The following is a 20,277-nucleotide window of genomic DNA, read 5'->3' on the forward strand; positions in this document are numbered from 1 at the left end:
AGACTGCAAAGTGTGAATGCAACCCAAGGAGAAAGAATGCTTGAGCTCTAGCCCCCGCTCAGCCTTTGTGAGCTGTGTGACCGTGGGGAAGTGGCTTTATCTCTCTGAATTTAGTTCCCATTTGCCCACTCCAGGGGGCTGTTGTGCAGATAAACAGGAACATATCCTGAGGGGCTCCCAGGGGCAGGGCCGAGGCTGGTTGGAGGCTGGGTGTAGAGGATACTCAGGACACAGTGGAGAATGAATGGAAGGCTATTGGGAGCCCAGGCTGAGGCAGACTGTGTGAGGCACACTCAGGGGGCTGTGAGTCACAGGGAACTTCAAACGGGAAGGAGAAGCTACTAATCAGGAGGATAAAATAGGAGTGGAGCCAGGTGGGCAGGGGAAGGGTGGGGAGGTAGCTATATCTGCCCTGTTTTTAGAACCATGAAGTGGCCAGGGCAAGGCTCTGGCGGCCCTGACTCCCTGTGTTGTTACAGAAGTCAAGTGGAGCAGGGTCTGCCTTGCCCTACTTACTGTGTGACCCTGGAATGGTCACTCCCCCGCTCTAGGTCCTGGGTTCTTGGCTGTGAAAGGGACAGTCACCCCCAAGAGTTGCTCTGGGCAGTCACAATGTCAAGCTGAGAACACCAAGCTGCAGGCATGCTCAGTAAACAGTGGGGTCTTTACCACCACACAGGCCCCTCCAAAAGTCAGATAAATTGGGGTCACCCTGCTTAGTTTGGGGCTGAGAAGCTTTACTGGGCAGCCTAAACAATTTTCTTTGGGGCCCAGTCCCTCCCTGGCCCAGAGAGCTAGAGGCTGGGAGGCCCTGGAGGGGCAGCCCTCATCCAATGTGGGAGCACCAATGGTGGGGCGCCAGGCCAGGGGCAGGGGTCAGAGTCAGGGTCCACCTGCAGTCTACTGGGAGGAGCTGGAGCCTGGGCTGGGTGTGCCAGGCCCCATGGCTCAGCCTAACCAGCAGCAGGAGGAGCAGAAACAAACCCACAGGGGCCCTGCAGCCAAGGCACACAGGTTGCAGAATAGGCTGGGAGTGGTGCGTGCGAACCACCATTGCCCTGAGCTCCCCATCAGGCGGGGGCGGCCAGAGGAACAGGGCAGAGCAGGGTGGACTGGGGAGGGAGCCTCCTGGGAGAAGTGGAGAGGAAGGAGGGGCATATTCCTGCCAGAGGACAGGCATGGACAAAGGCTGGAGGGCACATTGAGAGCAAGTGAGTGACAGGCGGTGGTTGAACCATCCCAGCTCACCTGCTGCCTCCCTTAGGGCCGTGCCCGAGGCAGCTCCCAGCTCAGCTGACTACACACAGTAGTTGCTTAATAAGTGTTGCTGCTAACCCATGGGGCATGACTAGAGTTAGTGAGACCCTTCAGTCATTCCTTTGTTTAACTGTGGGCAAGCATCCATCATCCATCCATTTAGTCAACAAGCACATGGAGCACGTACTGTGTGCCATGCCCAAGGCTGTCAGGGGGATTCAAAAATTTTGAAATAAAATAAAGGGCCTCACTGTCCTAAAGCCAGAGTCTAGCACACTCAGGGTGACTTCATTCTCCTCCCCAGCATTTTGCATCAGAACCTCCCTTCAGGGCCCTCTCATGTCCCACCTCCTCCAGGAAGCCCTTCCAGACACTCCAGCCTAGCCTGACTGTCATGGTCTTGGCTTAGACCAAATCACGCTGTCCCCGCACCCGTCTGGAGGGCTCTTTGTGGGAAGAGTGAATGACAGCCCGGTTGCTTCTGTGTGGTGGAGACTTGGGGGGGGGGGGGTGTTTGGGGTTGGCATCTCTGGAAAAAGTGGCCTGGCTCTTCAGTGTGGGGGCTGGCAGCTTAACCTCCAGGGCCCATCCCCTGGTAGGGGGAAGCCCCCAGCCTTCCCATAGCCAAGCCCCCTAGGTCCCGTGGGATGTTCACTCTCAGCCCCTTGGAGGGTGGGCAGAGGGCTGGAGGGTGTGCAGGCTGGGCAGGGGTGAATGAGGAGGACAAAAGCCAGGGAGTTAAATGACCCCAGAAATAGCCCAGCGAGAGCCGAAGGGGCAGAGCAGGCCGGCTTCCCCTCCCTCCGCTGCCTGAAGACGCAGCATTTGTGCATCACCCCTGATCTCAGACCGGCCAGAAGCCTCCCTCAGGCCTGGAGGCTCAGCCATATATGCTGAAAAGACGTTCCTCCCATCTTCAGATGGCTTTTAGCATCCACCTCCTTCACACATGAACTCATAAACATCCCCTGGGCGGTGGCGATGGAAAACGCACGAATAAGAGCTGGTCCCCAAACATGAGGGGTCCCCACAAGCCCTTTCAATGCATCTTACAGATAGCTTTAGGTGGGCACACCTCAACCACACCTCCAGGCCTGCAGAAAGCTTGTCGGACTCTCCCTTCCAACCTCCGGGCCTTGGCTCGGGCTGTTGTCCCCTTTCCTCCCCTGCCCGGTCCAAACCATCCTTCGAGGTCTGCCTGAAATACCACCCCCCTGAAAGCTGTCACTTCCTCCTCCTGCTCTTGCTCATCCCACCCCAGCTGGGGTGCTAGGGTGCTGCACGCTCCTGGAAGCTGCACGGGGCATGGCTTCAGAAATGAAGGGGCATCAAGGCGGGCAGGGCTGGGGCCAGCTTCCTGGAAGCCCCTCTGTGGTTACCACAAGCAAGGACAGACCCCCAAGCGGTGTAGGTTTGAGTCCTCACGTCCTCACATCCCTGCCTCACCCCCACTTGTCAGCCTAAAATGCTGTGGTTTTCCTGTCAGAAGAGATTTTTTTTCGTCATCTTTCTTTGACCTCAGAGAATGAAGACATCGCTGAGGATGTTGAAGGGAGAGAGGCGAGCCCTCCTCCCATCAGGCGCCCTCTGATAACAGCTCACTTCAGGCCCAGCTTCCAGCACAGGGAGGCGAGAGGAGTCGGCTCCTGTCAGCTAGGAGGCAGGAGGCTGCTGGCCAGAGCGTGGGCGGGGGTGGGGATGCCAAAGCAGGGACATGAGGTGGTGCCTGGTGGGGAGAGTACAGAAGGAAAGTTTACATTGGAAATTTAGACCGTGTTTGAGCACAGAATTTCAGGTTGAGCATCCTAAGAGCCAAGTCAAGATAGGCAATAAGATGAGTTACACATGAGGTCACTGGTGACTGATAACAGGGTGTAGAGGTCTGCGTGGGGGCCTTATCCTTGACGTGTGATGGAGACACAATAAAGGAGAGCTCAGGGAGATCTTGGGGACAGTTTCCGAGTGGCAAGTGTGGAGGAACACAGGAGTGACAGAAAAGCTAGGAGAAACCATCTTTTCTGGGTCTTACGGGCAGAGAAAGACTTTAAATGGTCCCCAAATCTTCCATAAGATGAGCTTAAAGCATTTACCTGGGAAGAGTCTTTGCTGACCCCCAGTGGGCTGTCTCTGGTCCTGGGAAAAGTTGAGGTCCCCTCACCCATAGCTGTGGCTGCTTCCTTGAAAGTCTAAGGCCAAGAAAGAGGTGGTGTCCCAGGCCCTGTCATGTGAGCAGAACTGTGACGGCCTGAAGGTGCCAGCACAGGGAACAGGTGGGGCTGGGACAGGAGGGTCTTCAGCCCAGAGGTGAGTGGGCAAGGGACCTGGAGCAGTCAGAGCTCACAACCCTGTCCAGCTGTCCCACACAGAGCAAGCACCCCCATCCATGCAGCCCCCAAGGCCCAGCAAGCTCGTGGGGGCAAATGGGAGCCTAAGGTAAGCACAGACTTTGTCGCCATCAGGGCTGTCCCCAGGTGGGAACAGAAGCTGAATGTCCACCTGGCAGTGCAGTGGGCTCAGGCAGGGGCTCCCAGCATCCAGTGGGGGTGGGGAGAAGGACCAGCTGCTCCCAAAGGCTGTGACTCCTCATAGCCATTCCAGGCCTGGGAGGAAGGACCTGAGGCCATGGGCCAAGGAGAGTGGGGCACAGGTGGGTTTGGAGTTGAGAAAGGCCTTGGTATGTATCCAGTGTTGAGTTTGTCGTTCTGGGCTATGATCCTGGGGAAATTGGGGAGGAGAACCAGGCACTGACCCTGTTCATGTGGCTCACAGTTCAGTGAGGTGACAGACACTGAATGCATCAGCCCAAGGTAACAGCAGGGGTAAGTGCTCAGAAGGGACAGAAGAGGAAGCCAGGCAAAGATGCTGCGCATGGGGAATTAGCATGTGCAAAGACCCTGAGGCAAGAAGAAATATGGCATATAGAAGGAACTGGTGGGTGGCCAGATGACTGGCGGGCAGAAAACAGGGCTAATAGGTGGGAAGTGCAGCTAGGGGGATAGAGGTGTTGGGGCAGGGGCTAGGTGATGGCAGTGAGAGGAGGACAGACAGGAGATTTAGGAGGTAAAAAAGAAGGTAGTGCAGGTGGAGGGAGAGGATGGAGCCAAGGACAGCTCCTGGGTTTCCAGGTGGCATAACCAGGTAGAGGGTGCTGCTTTTGATGAGAGGGGAGCCCTGCAGGGGGAGCAGGTTTGTGGGGCACCAAGTCCAGTTTTGGACACTCTGAGGTGTCTGTGAGATGTGAGGTCCAGAAGGAGGTGAGGAGCAGGCAGTGGGGGTGCAGGCCCAAGGGCTGGGAGGGGTCTGGGCAGGATGTGGTCATGAAGGAGCTGGGGGCCCACGGGGGCCGTAGGTGAGGGCTGTGGGGGAGGCTGTGCTGAGCCCAGAGATGCTCTAACCACGACTGGGGAGACTGAGGCAGGAGATGAGTGTGTGGGGAAGGAGAGGGATTGGAGGTGTAGCCACTGGCAAGGGGTTAATTCTGTCAGAGAAGAATCCTGACCCCCACCCAGGGCAGGTGGGTCCCCCGGCAGTCACCCCTCTCTGCCCTCTGGTAAGAAGCAGAAGGCAGGCCTTGACCAGGCCTCACCTGGTTCCGCCTCTCACCAGCTGTGTGGCCATGAGTCAGCTTCTTCACTTCTCTGAACCTTGTTTTCTCAACCGTGGAACGGGGACGATGATGCATGCTCCCTAGCAGAACTGCGAGGCTTAGATCACTTAGGCCAGCTGGGCTAACGTTTGATGAACGTACATCAGCAGCACGTGGAGGCTTGTTAAAACAGTGTGCCGGCCCTCCCTCCGAGCTCCGGCTTCACAAGGACTGGGGTGGGGCCTGAGAATCTGCCTCTCTAACAAGCTCCCAGGTGGTCCTGATGCTGCTGGTGTAGGGACCACATTTTGAGATCCACTTAGTTTAGGGCAAGGGGTCTGGCCTTGACTAGACCCCCACAGTTCTCCTCTAGGCCTGGATCCAGGCGGGTCCTGCCAGGTTGTTGCTCCTGCTTGGCCTCAGTCTCCCTAACTGTCCAATGGGAGGAAGGAGGCCCCTTCGAAGCCTGCCTTGCAAGGTTTCGGGAGACGCAGGCGGGAGGGCAGGAGTCCCGGGCTGTTGCTGCTGGGCGTCATGCGACGATGTGGCCACCAGGGGGCAGGCGCACTGCTCGGCAGAGAGGCGGCGAGGGGCGCGGAGGGGAGCGGAGAGCCGGCTGGGCGAAGGGCAGCAGCAGGATGTGGCCAGCAACTGGACCTCGCGCTGCTCCAGCACCTCTGTGTGACCCCAGCAAGCCTGGCCACGCTCCGGCCTGTTTCCCTGTCTGCCTCGATTACTGCGGCTCCTCAGGCGCCCCGGTGAGGAGGGAGCCGCAGCGTATTTTATTTCCTTGGTTGAGGGGGGGCTGCAAACGCAGGCAGAGAACCTTACCCGAGTGTGGACCAGTCTCGCCTCGGGGCCAGTCTGCAGCCTTCACCCACCGTCTCTGCGCGCCTGGTGTCGTGGCACCCCTGGGCCCATGCTGGGGCACAGGCCCTGGCACCCCTCACACACTCACGGTTGCTTGGGAACACAGATCTGCTCCTCCTGGCCACACAGGCTGCAGGGAGAGGGGTAGGGGGCCTACCTATGAGGCTGCCTCAGGAGGACCCCACCTGAAGGCAAATCCAGTGCGAGTTTCCAATAACAGGAGGCACGCAGGTGGTAAGCTCCTAGGTGGGGCACTTTGGAGGTAGTGCTCAGGTCAGGCTCAGTAGCCCAGGGGACCCCCCGGGATTGGTTGGGATGTGCAGAGGTGGGCTCAGGGGAGGGCTGCACAGCAACCAGGTCCTGATAGAGGTGGTTTACACACGTAAATCCATTCAATCCTGACAACTATCCCGTTTGTACTATTATCCCCATTTTATAGAAGGGGAAACTGAGACACAAAGCAGTTAGGTAACTTGCCCTAGGTCACACAGAGTGAGTGGCAGAGCCTGGATTAAACCCAGGCTGTCTGGCTCAAGGGTCTGCTTCCAATGCATGTGGGAGTTCAGAGCAGGAAGCCCTTGCCCAGGTTCTGCTGGGATTCCGAGTCACCTCCCTTCTCTGCCAGGTTGGGGAGCTGATGGGCCTAGGGAGAGGCTCTCTCGCCCATTGGTCCTGTTTCTGACCCAAGGAGCACTCTGCTTCCTGGTGCCCCATTGCTGATCAGCAGACAGGACTGGGTCTTGGTGGGGCTCCAAGGCCTTTGCTCAGACCTCAACTCCGCCCATGGCTCTGGGGGTGAGCCTTCTTGGCAAAGCAGCCAGGTAAAATACAGAATGCCCAGCTGAACGCGACTTTCAGATAAATAACAAATACTTTTTAAATGTGTGTTCCAAATATTACATGGGGCGTACTTATACTCAAAAGTATTTGTTGTTTACCTGAAATTCGAACTTAACTGGGTGTCTTGTGTTTTCATTTGCTCCATCTGGCAACTCTACCCTCGGGTGTCACACTCCACCTCCCATGCCCTGGGCCAGCCTCTTTCCTTCCCCCTCTACTGGCGCCTGCCCTGGAGTGGACAGTGCCTGCCTCTCTGCTCCGGACTGACCACCCTGCTGCCTCCTGATTCCTGCTGGGTTCTCTCAGGCATCCCAAGCTCATGCACCCTAAAGTAGACTCCTCATCTTCCCTCCTGGGCCCCCGTCTCAGAGGTGTCACCACTGCCCACCCAGCCACCCAGCCAGGAGCCAGGGAGGCCTTTGGCCTCTTGCTGTCCTCACCTCTACATACTGTTTGTTCTGTCCTAAGGTCCCCACATCTCTCCTCTCCTGCTTGCCCACTCTCTCAGCCCCCATCCAGCTTCCTCCAAAATGTCCTCTGGCTGAGTCTGAACCCTGCCATCTTTCGGCTCATTCTGAATTGGGGAGAGGACTGGGGCGAGAGGCTTCAGGGAGGGAGGGCCCTGAAGACGCAGAAGCCAGCAGATTCTGCCAAGTGGGGAGGTTTAATTGCTTTGTAATTTCCAAAGAGAGAGCTTTGCCTTCTGGAAATCCCAACTAGGGCTGTCAGTGGACGGTCCCAATTGTCTGGCTAGAGGGTCCCTTGGGTCTAGGTCAGTATGTGTGAGTGACCTAGGGCCCTCTCAGCAAAATAAAAGTCAGCTGGGACTTCAGGCTCCACTGTGCTCCTCCTGTTGACCCTGGCCTTTCTGTTTTGCAGCTCCCTCAGGGCCTCTTTTGACTCCCTGAAGCAACGTAAGTCCAACTGTCCCCTACCCCAGGCTGCAGGGTGAGAGGACCTTCTGGGAGCACCCATATTCCCGTAGATGGGGTGGATGGATTCTCGCCAGGAGCTCAGGCTGTACACAGGGCTGCGAGGCTGGTGGAGGATTGGTGGATGACAGAAGACGAGGTGTGGGGTGGGAGCTGGGCTTGTCCAGGCAGGGGTGTGTGTGGGTGGCCGAGGCCCATCACGTCTGATATTGGGGACTGGCATCCTTACTCTGCCCCCAGAAATGGAGAACGTGGGCAGCTCCCATATCCAGCTGGCCCTGGCCCTGCGAGAAGAGCTGCGGAGCCTCGAGGAGTTCCGTGAGAGGCAGAAGGAGCAGAGGAAGAAGGTGAGGCGGGTGCTAGGGGTGGGCCCTCGGGGGGAGGTGGTCATGGTTGCTGTGGAGGGGGTGGAGGATGGACCCTCCTGACGGAGCTGAAGGAGGGTGAGGGGCTGTGCCCCTGGCTTGGAGGTGAGGGCCATTTGAAGGAGGAGGGGAAGGGTATGGGCAGAGGGTGGGAGACAGGGAGATAGGGTGGGAGAGGCCAGCACACAGAAACACTTCTTGCTTGGAGAGGAAGGATCGTTGTAAACTGTCCAAAGACTTGAAAATGGAAACTGAACTGTGAAGGGGAAGACAGTGCCAGCTCATGGTTGGACCAGACTGGACGTAGGTGTCCTGGCCAAGCTGCTTCCCCTCTCTGCACTTCAGTTTCCCTCTTGCAGGATGGGACACTTATGTCCACCTCCCAAGCTCTGGGGACGCAGCCCAGAATCAGGCCCCCCTCAGTCTTCAAAGACAGGGCAGCAGCTCTGACTAGAGGCTCTGACCACAGAAATTCAGCGTGGCTGCCGTTCCTGCTGCCCATTGGCTAGCTGGGCTCAGGCTTTCAGGATCTAAATTTGGGTTCCCGAACAGACAGTAGGTCCCCAAAGCCAGCCCCAGAAGCCAGCCCAGCCTTGAGGTGCTAGAGCAGGTACCGCTCTGAGCTGGGCCTTGCGTGCAGAGTGCAGAGCACCTGCTGTGGCAGCAAGGCCCTGGGCTGGCTATTTTGAGCTCTCCTGTGGCCAGACGGGCTGTGATGTCTGCAAAAGCTGCTCTGGATGGAGTGATGCCTTCCCCAGAGTAGCCAGAGCCCCCACAAGCAGAGAGCTGAGATGTAGTGTGCGGAAAGTCTGCCTGGGCATGTATGTGCACACGTGCGTATGGGGAGTACATGTGTGTGCGCAGAACATGGCACATGTGTGCAGACATCTGAGCATGAGCCTGTGTCTCAGTGTGTTTGTGTGTGACGAGGCAGCTTGCTGGGAGGGGCCCAGTGAGAGCCCCAGCACACAACGGCTCCATTGACAACACGAGGGACGCTTCCTTTTCATTCTCCTCATAACTTGTGCCCAATCTCTGTCCAGGCGGAGTCTCATCCCCTCTATCTGAACAAGGGGCTTGGGAGGTACGGTGGGTGCAGTGGCCCCGTGTGCCCGCATGTGGCCATGACTAAGTTTGGTGTGTGTGTGTTCACCTGTGCAAACAGGCCTGTAGCTGTGCAAGGGGGACAAGGGAGAGTGTGCTTGTGTGCACTCGTGAGTAGTGTCTGTGGGTGCTCTGTTAGTGTGCACATGAAGGCCTGTATGTGCAAATGTGAGCAGTGGGAGTGTGGGGGCCTGTTAGTGTGTACTTCTCTGTGTGTGTCATGGAATTGTGTGTGTGTGTGTGCATGAGCACACATGCATCTGGGTTGGGTATTCCTTGGCTAGAGACCAAGTCCTGGCTGGGTCTGCCCAGAGAGGACATGATGGGCAGATCCATGCCCCAGGCTTCTCTAGCTTTCTGCTCCTAGTGGTGACTGTGAAAAAGTAGGCTGTGGGAGAGGGGGGCGTCTTGTCACTGCCCCCTTCAGAGCCAGGAGGGCATGCTGTGCCTCATCCCAGGGACTCCCCGTCCTCTTGGCCTAGGGGAGCATCCTGAGGCCACGGCCCCCAGCTCAGAGCCTCGTGTCCCCTGCAGTACGAGGCTGTCATGGACCGTGTCCAGAAGAGCAAGCTGTCACTCTACAAGAAGGCCATGGAAGTGAGTGCAAGGTCTTGGGCCTGGGGGGTGGCAGGGCTCAGCATGTGGGCCCCAGCAGCCCTGGGCTGGGCCCCTGGGACAGGGCTTGCCTCAGACCTCCACCCAGCAACACCCACGGCAGCCTGGTGGGTGCTCGGGGCTGCACTGGATGCCAAGGCCCCACACGGATTGGCCCAGACCCTGCTGTTTGGGGGCTCCTGACTGATGGGCAGGTGGTCAGTCCCAGACAGTGGTCCATATGATGGTCACACTGTCCGTTGAGGACTCCAGGGGTGGACGAAGAAGGGACCTCTGAGCTGTGTCCCCTAGGACACTGAGGGAGAAGGAGACAGAGGGTTCCACAAGAGGGGACAGCACGTGCAAAGGCTGGCATCATGAGGGTACATAGCATTTTCAGCGAACTGCTACTGGTTTGATGTGACCACACCTCTGAAGAGGCCAAGGCCATGGCAGGGCTGTACTGTCCCCAGTGGGAAGGGGCCTGGGAACCAGACTCCATTCTCCATCTCCATGCTGGACCCCAGATCCCTATCCCAGGTGGGGAGGTCCCCACTCCACCCACAGCCCCCTAACAGGGAGAAGGGAGGCTGGGCTCAGGGAGCCTCACTCTGGGGCACCTAAGTCACATGTCTCCACACTCCCAGTCCAAGAAGACATACGAGCAGAAGTGCCGGGACGCGGATGACGCCGAGCAGGCCTTCGAGCGCATTAGTGCCAATGGCCAGCAGAAGCAGGTGGAGAAGGTGTGTAGGGCCACTGAGGCCATGTGCTGTCACCCAGGGCTGGGGCAGGGCGGGGAGACAGGGAAGGGGTGCTTCAGGCACCCCAAGGCAAGATCTGCATCTGGGACATGCTGGCTGGTCACCCCTCTCTGAAGCTCAGTCTCCCTGTCTGTGAAGTGGGTTTCCTAGAATCTCAGGGCAAAGACAGACAGGGTCAGCCTATCCCCTTTGCCGTCTCCAGACTGCACCCAAGGACCCATTCCTCAGAGCAGGGTCCTGCGGCCCAGGCCCAGAGCTCACAGGGCAATGAGAGCAGACACTAACCCTCACACAACCCTGGGAGAAGGGACCAGTAGGCCCATATCACAGAGAGGAAACTGAGGCCCAGAGATGGTGAGTGACTTGTCCAAGGTCTCAGAGTCAGGTCTCAGAGAAAGGATCCAAACCCAGGTCGTCCAGAGCCCAACTCTTGACTGCTCTGGCCTCTGGGCCAGGGGTCTCAGAGCCACCAGGCCCAAGAACACATTTCGCCCACTGCACAGACGAGGAACCTGAGGCCTAGAGAGGGTCGGGGCCTGAGGGTGGGTTGGGGGCAGCAAGTCAGGGACGAGAGCCCAAGTCCCAGCCAGTGGGTCCAGCAGGGGCCATGTGGGGCGTTAGGGCCTGGCCCTGGTCTCCATCTGTCCCTCTGTCTCAACATCTATCTTTCAGGTTATCTGCATGGGCTGTGAGTTTCTGTTTTTATTCTTTTTTCACTGGAACCAGCCTGTGGTCCTCTGTGGGGTGAGGCTGGAGGGAATGATGGAATGCGCCCACAGCTGGCTCCTGAGTGAGGCCCTGGGTGGCTAGGGAGACTGTGACAGAGTCCCCTCCGAACTGCCCAGGGAGGCTAGGAGCCCGAGGACGGGGCCGGTCGTGCCAGCGCTCAGTGCTCCTTCCCTCTGTCTCCTCAGAGCCAGAACAAAGCCAAGCAGTGCAAGGACTCAGCCACAGAGGCAGGTACGGCGCCAGCCCGCTTCCTCAGACTGCAGGTGGGGCCTGGAAAGTCCTTCCACCACCACACACTTCCTGGGGGCACACATACTCACACCCGATGACACCGAGTCACATGCTCATCACTCTCACTTCCATACTTATGCAAGTTAAGTAAAAACATTCATTTTCTCTCATTTGCCAAGACTGTTCTTGGAGCTTTTCATGTCTTAACTAATCTGCAGAACAATCCTATGAGATGCCTGCTATTATTATCACCTTTTTTAAGAGATGAGGAAACTGAGGCACAGAGAGGTTAAGTAATTTGCCGAAGGTCACACAGCCAATAAGTGGTGGTGACTGCATTCAAATCCAGGCCATCTGGCTCCAGAGCCCAGGACTTTCACAGCCACAATCATGGGAGACAGACCCACTCATATATACATATGTATCATTCATACATACATTGACACACACATGCACATACACTGCTGTCCCTGGGCCTCTGTCTCCTCTATCCTTTGCCTGATGCCAGAACCCCCCAATACCCCTTGTCCCTGCTGGCACACCTCCTAGGACAGAGCACTCACCCTCGCTCCCTTCCCCTGGGAAGGCTCTCTCTTCGACTCTGCCTTTCCCAGGACCCAGCTGCCCCCTTGGCTGGGGGACAGATGAGCCCCAGAGATCTGGGGATGGAGGTCATGGCCCAAGCCTGCTGGGTTGCCAGCCCAACAGCTCCCGACGCTCTCTCCACCCATCCTTCAGTGCCGCCCTGAGCCTCAGTTTCCCCTCTAGAAAGTGAGATGGGGGGACCTGGGGATGGCAAGATGCCTGGACTCTGGCCCCCGGTGTACGAGGCTCTCCTCCAGCCCCGGCCAGCTCAGAGCATGGTGGGGAGCTGAGAGTTCCCTCAAAAAGAGCAGTCCCAGAGTGGGTGGCCCTGACTAGTGTTTAGATGAGGCACCAGCAGCCAGGGTAGGTATCTCTAGGGAGGAGGAGGGCACCCTGGGCAGGGGCACCACAGGAGCCCAGGGGTGGGGCTGTGGGAAGCTGTCTATGCCACTGGCCTTCCAGAACGGGTGTACAGGCAGAGCGTCGAGCAGCTGGAGAAGGTGCGAGGCGAGTGGGAGCAAGAGCACCGGACCACCTGCGAGGTGCGTGAGCCCCAGCTGGGCCTCTGGGTCCCCAGCCGGGCCTCTGGGTCCCCAGCCGCAAAGTGGGAAAGGTCACCGTCCCTGCTGCAGCTGCTCCCTGGGGGCAGCGAGGCAGTGGTGGGGAAAGGCAGCACCCCTTCCTCCCTTCATGCGTCTGCTCACTCCCCAGGCCCTGTGCTGGGGCCTTGCCCTGGCTGTTCCCTCCCGGCTTGGTGCCCTGGGTCCCTTTGTGCAGACAGGCATCCTTTACCCATTTTGCTGAAGCCAAAACTGAGACTCTGACAAAGCCCATGGCTTTGCCGGGCCCTACTGATGGATGGCCTGGGAGACAGGCGTCAGGACTCCAGGTCCAGCGCTCCTCTTCTGTCACCCCCAGGGCCTTCTCCAGTGTGTAGTGGAGCCTGGAGGGAGAGTGGGGGCAGGAACCCCACAGGCAGCTCAACCTCCCTTCCCAGAACCTCAGGGGTGGGCCAGAGGTGGGGGCGGGGACCCCCAGGAAGGGTCTCTCCCTTAGACTTGGCTGTCTGCAGAGGGGTTTGGCTGGTCAGCCATAGCTGAACTGTGAGTGAGGCCCACCTGGGCTGGCCCTCCTCATTTCTCACCTCCCTCCCACCACCCCCAGGCCTTCCAGCTGCAGGAGTTTGACCGGCTGACCATCCTCCGCAACGCCCTGTGGGTACACTGCAACCAGCTCTCCATGCAGTGCGTCAAGGATGACGAGGTGGGACTGAGGGTGGGGGGAGGGAGTGTGTGAGGAGAGGGTGGCCTCCAGGCAGCAGCACGCCAGGTCTGAGTCCATCAGCAAACACCTGGTCCTCTGTGGTCCAAGCCCTGGCTCCAGGGGTCTCCGACCTCAGCACTTGGCCTTGGTCCCAGGGCCCCAAGGACAGGGAGCTCACCCCTCTGAGCCGTGGCCCCTCTGGCTGGAAGCCTGTGCGTTTGTGGTGACCCTGGCTTTGCCCTCTTGGAGTCATCCTGCTCTGAGGTCCTTGCCTCTGCTCTCAGAGCACGGAGCACCTGCTCCCTCTGCTGGGGTTGGGAAGGTAGGTGGACACAGCCCCTCAGAGGTTTGCCGAGAGGCTGGAGGACCCTGGGCTGCCCCGCTCCAGGTCTGGCGCTCCCAGGGGCTGAGGTGCAGTTCCTGCTCTGCCCAGCAGATATCTTGGGGGTGTCCTGGTTCCCCTTACTGAACTCTACGTGCCGGGTGGGCTGTGGGTCCTCCCCAGCAGACAGGGGCTGCCACCTCCCCGCCAGGGGCCCCGACCTCTGTTAATGCAGCCCTAGAGCCATGAACGCTTTCTTGAGGCAGCCCTGACTCCGCAATGCCCACTGCCTGACCCCTTCTGCCCATGGGCTGTGGGGTTTTGGGGTTTCTTTTCCCCCAAATGACTCAAGCCCACCTGGTGGCCTCCTTGTGGCAGAGGAAGGAATGTGGGCTCTGGATCCTCTCCTACTGGAGCCAAAGCCTCGCTGCATCAAGTCCTCGCTCTGTGACCTTGGGCAAGTCCCTTTCCTTCTCTGAGTTTCCTCATCTATAAAATTAGGAAATAGTGTCTACCTCAGAGAACAGGAGTGTGGTAAGTCCCTTGCATGGACCTTGTGTCCAGTAGGTGTTCAGGAAACAAGAGAGGCTGTCAGCCAGGGCTCGGACCCCTCAGGCAGGCCTGGGGCAGCTACATCTCAAGGCCCCTGAATACAGGCGCTGAGCTGTGCACACGAGGCTGGGAGGAGGCCGGTGGAGTGGGGGACCCTAGCTGGAGTTCAGACCCACAGAGGGGCAGGGCTTTGGCGAGGGGGCATGGAGGCTCGGCCCCTCAACCTCTGCTCTATCCTGTCCCCAGCTCTACGAGGAGGTGCGAGTGACACTGGAAGGCTGCAGTGTGGACACCGACATTGACAGCTTCATCCAGGCCAAAAGCACGGGCACGGAGCCCCCGGGTGAGGCCCAGCCCGCAGGCAACTCAGCCTCTGGGTCCAGGCCTGCCTGTCCCTGGAAGGCCTGGCCCTGGGTTCTCTGAGCCTCAACCGCCAGGACAGGGCTGTGGGGGCTCACAGCTCGCTTCTGGGCAGAGGACCATTGGTCAGACCCCGGGGAAAGGGTCGACAGTGCAGTCCCTTGGCTGGGTCCCTGGTCTGCGGCCTCCTCCGAGGCCAACGATGAGCAGAGATTAAGAACGCAATACACTCAGAAGGGGGAGATGATGGGGAGTACAAGTGGGGAGCCTCCTCAGAGCCCCACCCCCAGCCTCTTTGGTGCCACCAAATCATGAGTCTGGACTATTTGGTCTTGGTGGTACCCACAGTGGGGTCTGTCATGGAAGCAAGAGAGGCCCCCTCCCCAAGTACTAGGGTGGGCCCCAGTCTGAGTCTCTGGATGGGGGCAGGTTGGGGTGTCAGGTGGCACAGGTCCTCCCCGCTCTGCCCTCACCAACCCTGGCCTCATGGGCCTGCTGCCTGCAGCTCCGGTGCCCTACCAGAACTACTACGACCGGGAGGTGGCCCCGGCATCCAGCAGCCCTGGCGTCCAGCCATCTTGCGGTATGATAAAGAGGTGAGGCACCCGATGGATGCAGAGGCTGGGGCCAGGTGGGGAGTGCCAGGAAGCTGGGCCAGCCTCTCCTCCTGCAACTGACTCTTGCACACACATTTACTGAGTACCTACTGTGTGCCTGGTACCGTGTTTAGGTGCTGGGTACTCTTCTGGGACAAGACAGGCTCAATCTAGCCTCATGACACGCTCAGCGCAAGGGCACCCAGGCATTAAACAAATAAGCACACCCACTTTCACTGTGTTCAGAGCTCCGGGGAGGCCCCAGGCTGGCTTGTCCCTTGGGCCCTGCTGCTAGTCTGGGTTAGTGCCCTGGACCTTCAGGTTGCAGTAGCGACACTCTCCCACTGGCATGGGATCAGGGCATAGGAGCAGGCCCTGCAGCCAGTACTCTTGGAGAATTCTCCAGGCCTTTCCAGGGCCCCTTCACTGGTCTGGCTGCGGCAGTGCCAGGGCCGTAGTGGCATGTCTCAGTGTGTCACCTGCACAAGTCATGCACCTTCTCTAGGTCCAGAACCCCTGAGTGTTGGGGTCAAACTCAGAACCTAAGGACCCTCCTGGTTCAGGCCTTGGGTGCCAATGGTGACAGCCCAGTGGGAACACCGTAGCCTGCTCAGGGAGCCCTCCAGCAGCCAGGTCCCTGAGGGGGTCAGGTGCCCCATCTGTGGGCATCTAGGAGCATCCGTGGGTTTCATATGGTACCTGTGGCCCGCTCACATCGTGAGGTCTCTGTGACCTCCTCTCTCCATCTGACCTAGTGCAGGGAAGGGCCTGCCTTTGGAAGGTGGCTGAGGGTGGGGTTGACAGAGCTCCCAGCTCTCCGAGGACAGCTCATTTCCAAGGCCTCAGGAGCCCCTGGAGCCACCCTGCAGCATGTCTCCTGGGAGACAGGCTCGTGAGAACCACCAGCCCTCAGAGCAGAGAGCACAGGATGCCCCTCTGAGAACCTTGAGCAAGCGATGACACCAGAGGAAGGCATTCACACTCTCAGTCTTAACAAAATCTGGGGAGGACCTGGATCTCAGCACAGGTGGTCATTTCAACAACTAGCCGGAAGAGCAGTGTCAAGAAAGGAAAGGGGTGCCCCACGAGGAAAAAAGTAAAGGAGAGAGAGAGATCCCACTGGGTGGAGGAGGCCTGGCTGCTGGAGGGGATGGGCAGGGGACACTGTGTCGGGGCAGCCAGAAGCCAGGCAGGGTTGGGGAGGGGCAGGGGGCAGTGGCTGGGAAGTGAGTGGAGGGAGGAATTGGAATTGCAAGTGTAGACAAATCTGGGGAAACAGGGCAGTGGGGCAGGGCGCACAGCGGCCTCAGGAAGCTCTGCTCCTGCCAGCCACAGCCCTGGGGCTTTGACCCTGCCCTCTGCTGTCCATGGGGCAGGAGCATGTCATAGGTGCTATGTCTGCATGGCCTGTGTTAGGGTTAGGCTTCTTCATGTGTCCAGGTCCACACTTACATGTCCATGTGCTCCCATCCTGGGCTTGTGTGTCCTCCTGGGCCCTCAGCTCCACAAACTCTGTGAGTGTGTGTGTTTGGCATGGCGAAGAGGCCTAGACTGTCTTGCCCGTGGGAGAGGCCCCTCGTGTCTCACCTGGCACTGCAGGGCAGCCTCTCACAGGCCCAAGTCACAGCCCAGCCCCTTGTCACGGCCCCTTGGGTCTGGCTCAGTACCTATTCCAGTCTTGTCTCCCACACACCCCAAGCTGGTCCACTCCACTCCCCAAACTATTCCACCTGCACCTTTGCACCCCCCCTCCCATTCACCAGCAATGCCTTGCACCCCAGTCTCTGCCTGTTAAAGCTGAGTCTTTCAAGACAGCTTGAGCCCAGCAGGAAGACTTTCCTGAGGCAGGCTTGTCACAGCAGCCTCTACTTATTTAGCCCTTAGCACTGGCTGCTTCATGGGGTGACCCCATCTGCTCTCCACTAGTCCCCCAGTGGCTGCCTCTTGCTTATTCCATTCTTTTCTCTATTCAACGAATCTTCATGACTCTGGCTAAGTCCAGGCCTGAGCCAGGCGTAGGGGACGGGGTGGATTAGCCCAGCACTGCCTCCTGCAACTCACATGTACATGGGGGACCCCACTTTGCATGGTCCTGGAGTGGCGAGACTGGCCGGGTCCCTGTGGGACCGTGGGGAGGAGAGCTGGCTGGGCCCTGGCAGGTAAGGGTCTAAGGGGGCCAAGCTCTAAGGACAGCTCATTCTCCTGCCCGGTGGGGAAGGCTGTTAGGAGGAGGCTGGAGCAGGAGCCTGGTGGGTGCCAGGCCCTGCAGGAAACAGGTGCTGAGAAGAGGTCCAAAGTGCAAGGGACTGAGAGGCACTGCTGGGGAAGGAAAGCCCACTGGGCCTACTCTCTGGGGAGCCCTCATGCCTGAGGGGCACCCCCTAAATCACATCCTCACCTGGAGGCTAGAGGCAGCCCAGCCCTGGAGCTGTGAGGGCTCCCTGCCTCACCCCCCTCCCTCCAGGACCTACTTGCTTTCCTCCCTGTCCCCAGGTTCTCCGGGCTGCTGCATGGAAGTCCCAAGACTGCATCAGTGTCAGCGTCTGCAGGTAACTGGGGGTAATGTGGGGGTAAGGAGAGGACACCTATATGGCACAAATGGGCCCTCCAACAGCTTGGGGCAGGGAATGGGAAGAGGCTGAGCCAAGTCTGGGGGAGCTCCATGCCAGGGGGGCCTCCAGGGACCACTGTCCTTTGAAAGGGGCAGGCTCCAGGCCTCACCTTGCTCTCGGCCTCCACAGAGACCCTGACCCCGACCTCTAATCGGAATGAGGGTGTCTATGCCACCATCGCGGTACAGGAGGCGCCAGGACCTCCTACCCTGCCAACCCAAGACTACAGGGCACTCTATGACTACACGGCCCAGGTGAGGCCCTCGCCCTCCTCTCCCTCGCAGGAGGGCACAGATATGCCCAAGTGTGTGTTCACACGTAGGCAAGTGCACTGTGAGTGTGCTAGGGTATGTGTCCTTAGAATGTGTCCCAGCATTTGGGAGGGGCTCAGTGCATATCTGCATAGCAAATGTTGATGAATGGGTACCAGGGCCTGTGTCTGCCCAGTCTGTTCACCTGCACCCACGTGGTCTCTAGGCAGACACAGGCGTGTGTATGTGTGTGTGTGTGTGTGTGCATGTGCCCAGGTGCAGGCAGGCTGACAGCACCTGGAGCTACCTGCAGGACCCTCAGGTTTGGGCCTTGTTCTCCATGGCCATGGGTGCCAAGAACAAGGCATAGCCAGAATGGGTCCCACAGCTGTGCTGGGGTTGATTTTCTGAGGTCCACGGAGAGAGGGTTGGTCAAGGAGCCACAGGGCAGCTGTGCTAAGATCCCCAGAGTCCAGTCTGCTCCCTGCTTTGAAGTGAGGGATGCAGAGCCAGACCCCAGATCCACCTGGACTGAGCCCAAACATCCCCTTGGGGCTAGGCAGGCTGTGCCCTGAGCTGCACTGACTCCCAGAGCTGGTCCCTGGCAGGAAAGACAGGGCAGAATGATGGTGTGCTTGTATGATGGTGGTAACAGGGCTGGGGAAGTACAGGGGAGCTCCCAGGAGAGGGGCAGGCTGTGCGCAGTGAGCCTGGAGTGAGCGCGCACCCTTGGGCTTCGGGCATGGTGAGCACACCTGACCATTGACTTGCTAAGGTCGCTGTGTGTCTGGAGCAGGGAGGGAGAAGGGAGCAGCAGGGAGGTGAAACAGGGAAGAAGTCCCAAGTTGTGGGAGGCCTACAATGACAAACTGGGGAGAACAGAAGGCTGAGTCCCACAGGGCACCCCACATCCTCTATGTCTCTAAGGGCTGGTCCGGCCCAGAGTGGCCTTGTTCTGAAGCCCGAGGAGGCTGGGCATATCTCAGCTGAGGGCCCACCTGGGAGACAAGCTCACATTTACTGCCTGGGGTGGGGTAATGCCCTGTCAGAGCCCTCCCAGCAGGCCCCTCAGCCTGATGTGCTCTCATTCTGTTGCCCAGAATTCCGACGAGCTGGACATCTCTGCAGGGGACATCCTGGAGGTCATCCTGGAAGGGGAGGATGGCTGGTGGACAGTGGAACGGAATGGGCAGCGTGGCTTTGTCCCCGGTTCCTACCTGGAGAAGCTCTGAGGAAGGGGCAGCAGCCCCAACCTGGACCTTCCCTGCTCATGGGGCCAACAGTGCCCCCCATCACTGCCCTGGCCCTGCTGGGGCCCCGAGACCGACCTACTCCTCCAGGACAGGTGCTGGCCATTCCCCGGCAGTCACTCCCACAGAGAATAAAGGAGTGCATTTTTCTCCTCGGTGTGAGGGTCCTTTTTTCTTTTTCCTGTCCCCATGTCCAGTGCTCAATTCAGAGGAGGAAAAGGAGTGAGAAGTCTGGAGAGCAGAGCTCACCTACTTCTAGTGTTGTCACTGAGGCCCCGGCTGGGTCTGTCCCAAGGTTTGTGGGGCTGGTGAGGAGCCTTGCCCTGGTCCCTGGGAACTGACAGACTGCCAAGGAGACACACTCACAGGCAGGCAAATGGGAGAGGGCAACAAGGGTCTGGGAGGATGGGGGGGTGAGGAGGAGGGGCTCAGGAGAGCTGGGATGGGGGACAAGGCTTCCTGGGGGAAGCAGCAGACAGGACACAAGGAAACAGTGAAGAGCATCAGGGCAGGGCAAGTGTGTGAGCACAGGGAGGAGGTGGGAACGCCTAGAACATTCTGGGGATGCCCCAAACTCAGTCTGGGGCAGGAAGTAGGCGATGGGTCCGCTGGAGGTGGAGAGGCTGTGGTACGGAGTCTGGGGAGACAGGCTCAGAGGCTTGTGGAGGCAAGTGATTCTCGCTGTCACCCGGACTCAGCTCGGGCCCAGGGAAGCCACTGCTGCCTGTGTCCCTCCCTCTCACACACGGCGCACCCCGCCAGGCAGGGGTTCCAGAGCCCATGCAGGCTGACCCTGGGCACCAAGGTGGCCAAGCTCCTCTTCTGTTCTTGATGTTCTGAGGCCTTTCTCATTTTGGATCCAGGCCCCAGAAACATAACTCCTACTGCTGGCCAAGAGCTGCCAAAGCCCTGCTCCAGACACGGTAGGCTCCATCCACACCAAAGGCTGTGCAGGGAGAGCCAGTGGGAACTGGGCCTCCCCAACACTCACCTGTGGGAGCCCCGGCACTCTACCAGCACAATAGGCCAGCAGCCCACCTGGACTCAGGGCCAGACTGTAGTGGGTGGAGTGGGGGACACGTGGTTCTCCTCCACTGGGCACAGCTTGAGAGAAACTGTTGAAGGGTGTTACTGTCCCCTGTAAAACCATCTTTCTCTGGGACTGTTAATTACTTCACTTGCTCATGCATAAACCTTTGTGACCCGCCCACTAC

The 20,277-nt window shown here is 58.9% G+C and overlaps 1 protein-coding gene across 3 annotated transcripts in view; it reads left to right on the top strand.

The window, feature by feature from the left end:
• The window catches only part of PSTPIP1 (proline-serine-threonine phosphatase interacting protein 1), a 41,494-nt gene extending 22,274 nt beyond the window's left edge, over positions 1–19,220 (top strand). For 2 of the 3 annotated variants that reach the window (XM_008540645.2, XM_008540644.2), the window contains 12 exons: positions 7,433–7,467; positions 7,726–7,832; positions 9,489–9,551; positions 10,196–10,294; positions 11,227–11,272; positions 12,320–12,399; positions 13,022–13,120; positions 14,241–14,337; positions 14,860–14,950; positions 17,444–17,499; positions 17,692–17,816; positions 18,914–19,220. In XM_008540645.2, the coding sequence (XP_008538867.2) occupies positions 7,433–7,467; positions 7,726–7,832; positions 9,489–9,551; positions 10,196–10,294; positions 11,227–11,272; positions 12,320–12,399; positions 13,022–13,120; positions 14,241–14,337; positions 14,860–14,950; positions 17,444–17,499; positions 17,692–17,816; positions 18,914–19,045 (1,030 nt within the window). In that variant the 3' untranslated portion in view covers positions 19,046–19,220. The remainder of the gene's footprint in view (positions 1–7,432; positions 7,468–7,725; positions 7,833–9,488; positions 9,552–10,195; positions 10,295–11,226; positions 11,273–12,319; positions 12,400–13,021; positions 13,121–14,240; positions 14,338–14,859; positions 14,951–17,443; positions 17,500–17,691; positions 17,817–18,913) is intronic. The other variant, XM_070620910.1, reaches the window with a different exon arrangement.
• Positions 19,221–20,277: the final 1,057 nt, after the last annotated feature.

Source organism: Equus przewalskii, chromosome 1 (assembly GCF_037783145.1).
Source record: "Equus przewalskii isolate Varuska chromosome 1, EquPr2, whole genome shotgun sequence".
NCBI lineage: Eukaryota > Metazoa > Chordata > Mammalia > Perissodactyla > Equidae > Equus > Equus przewalskii.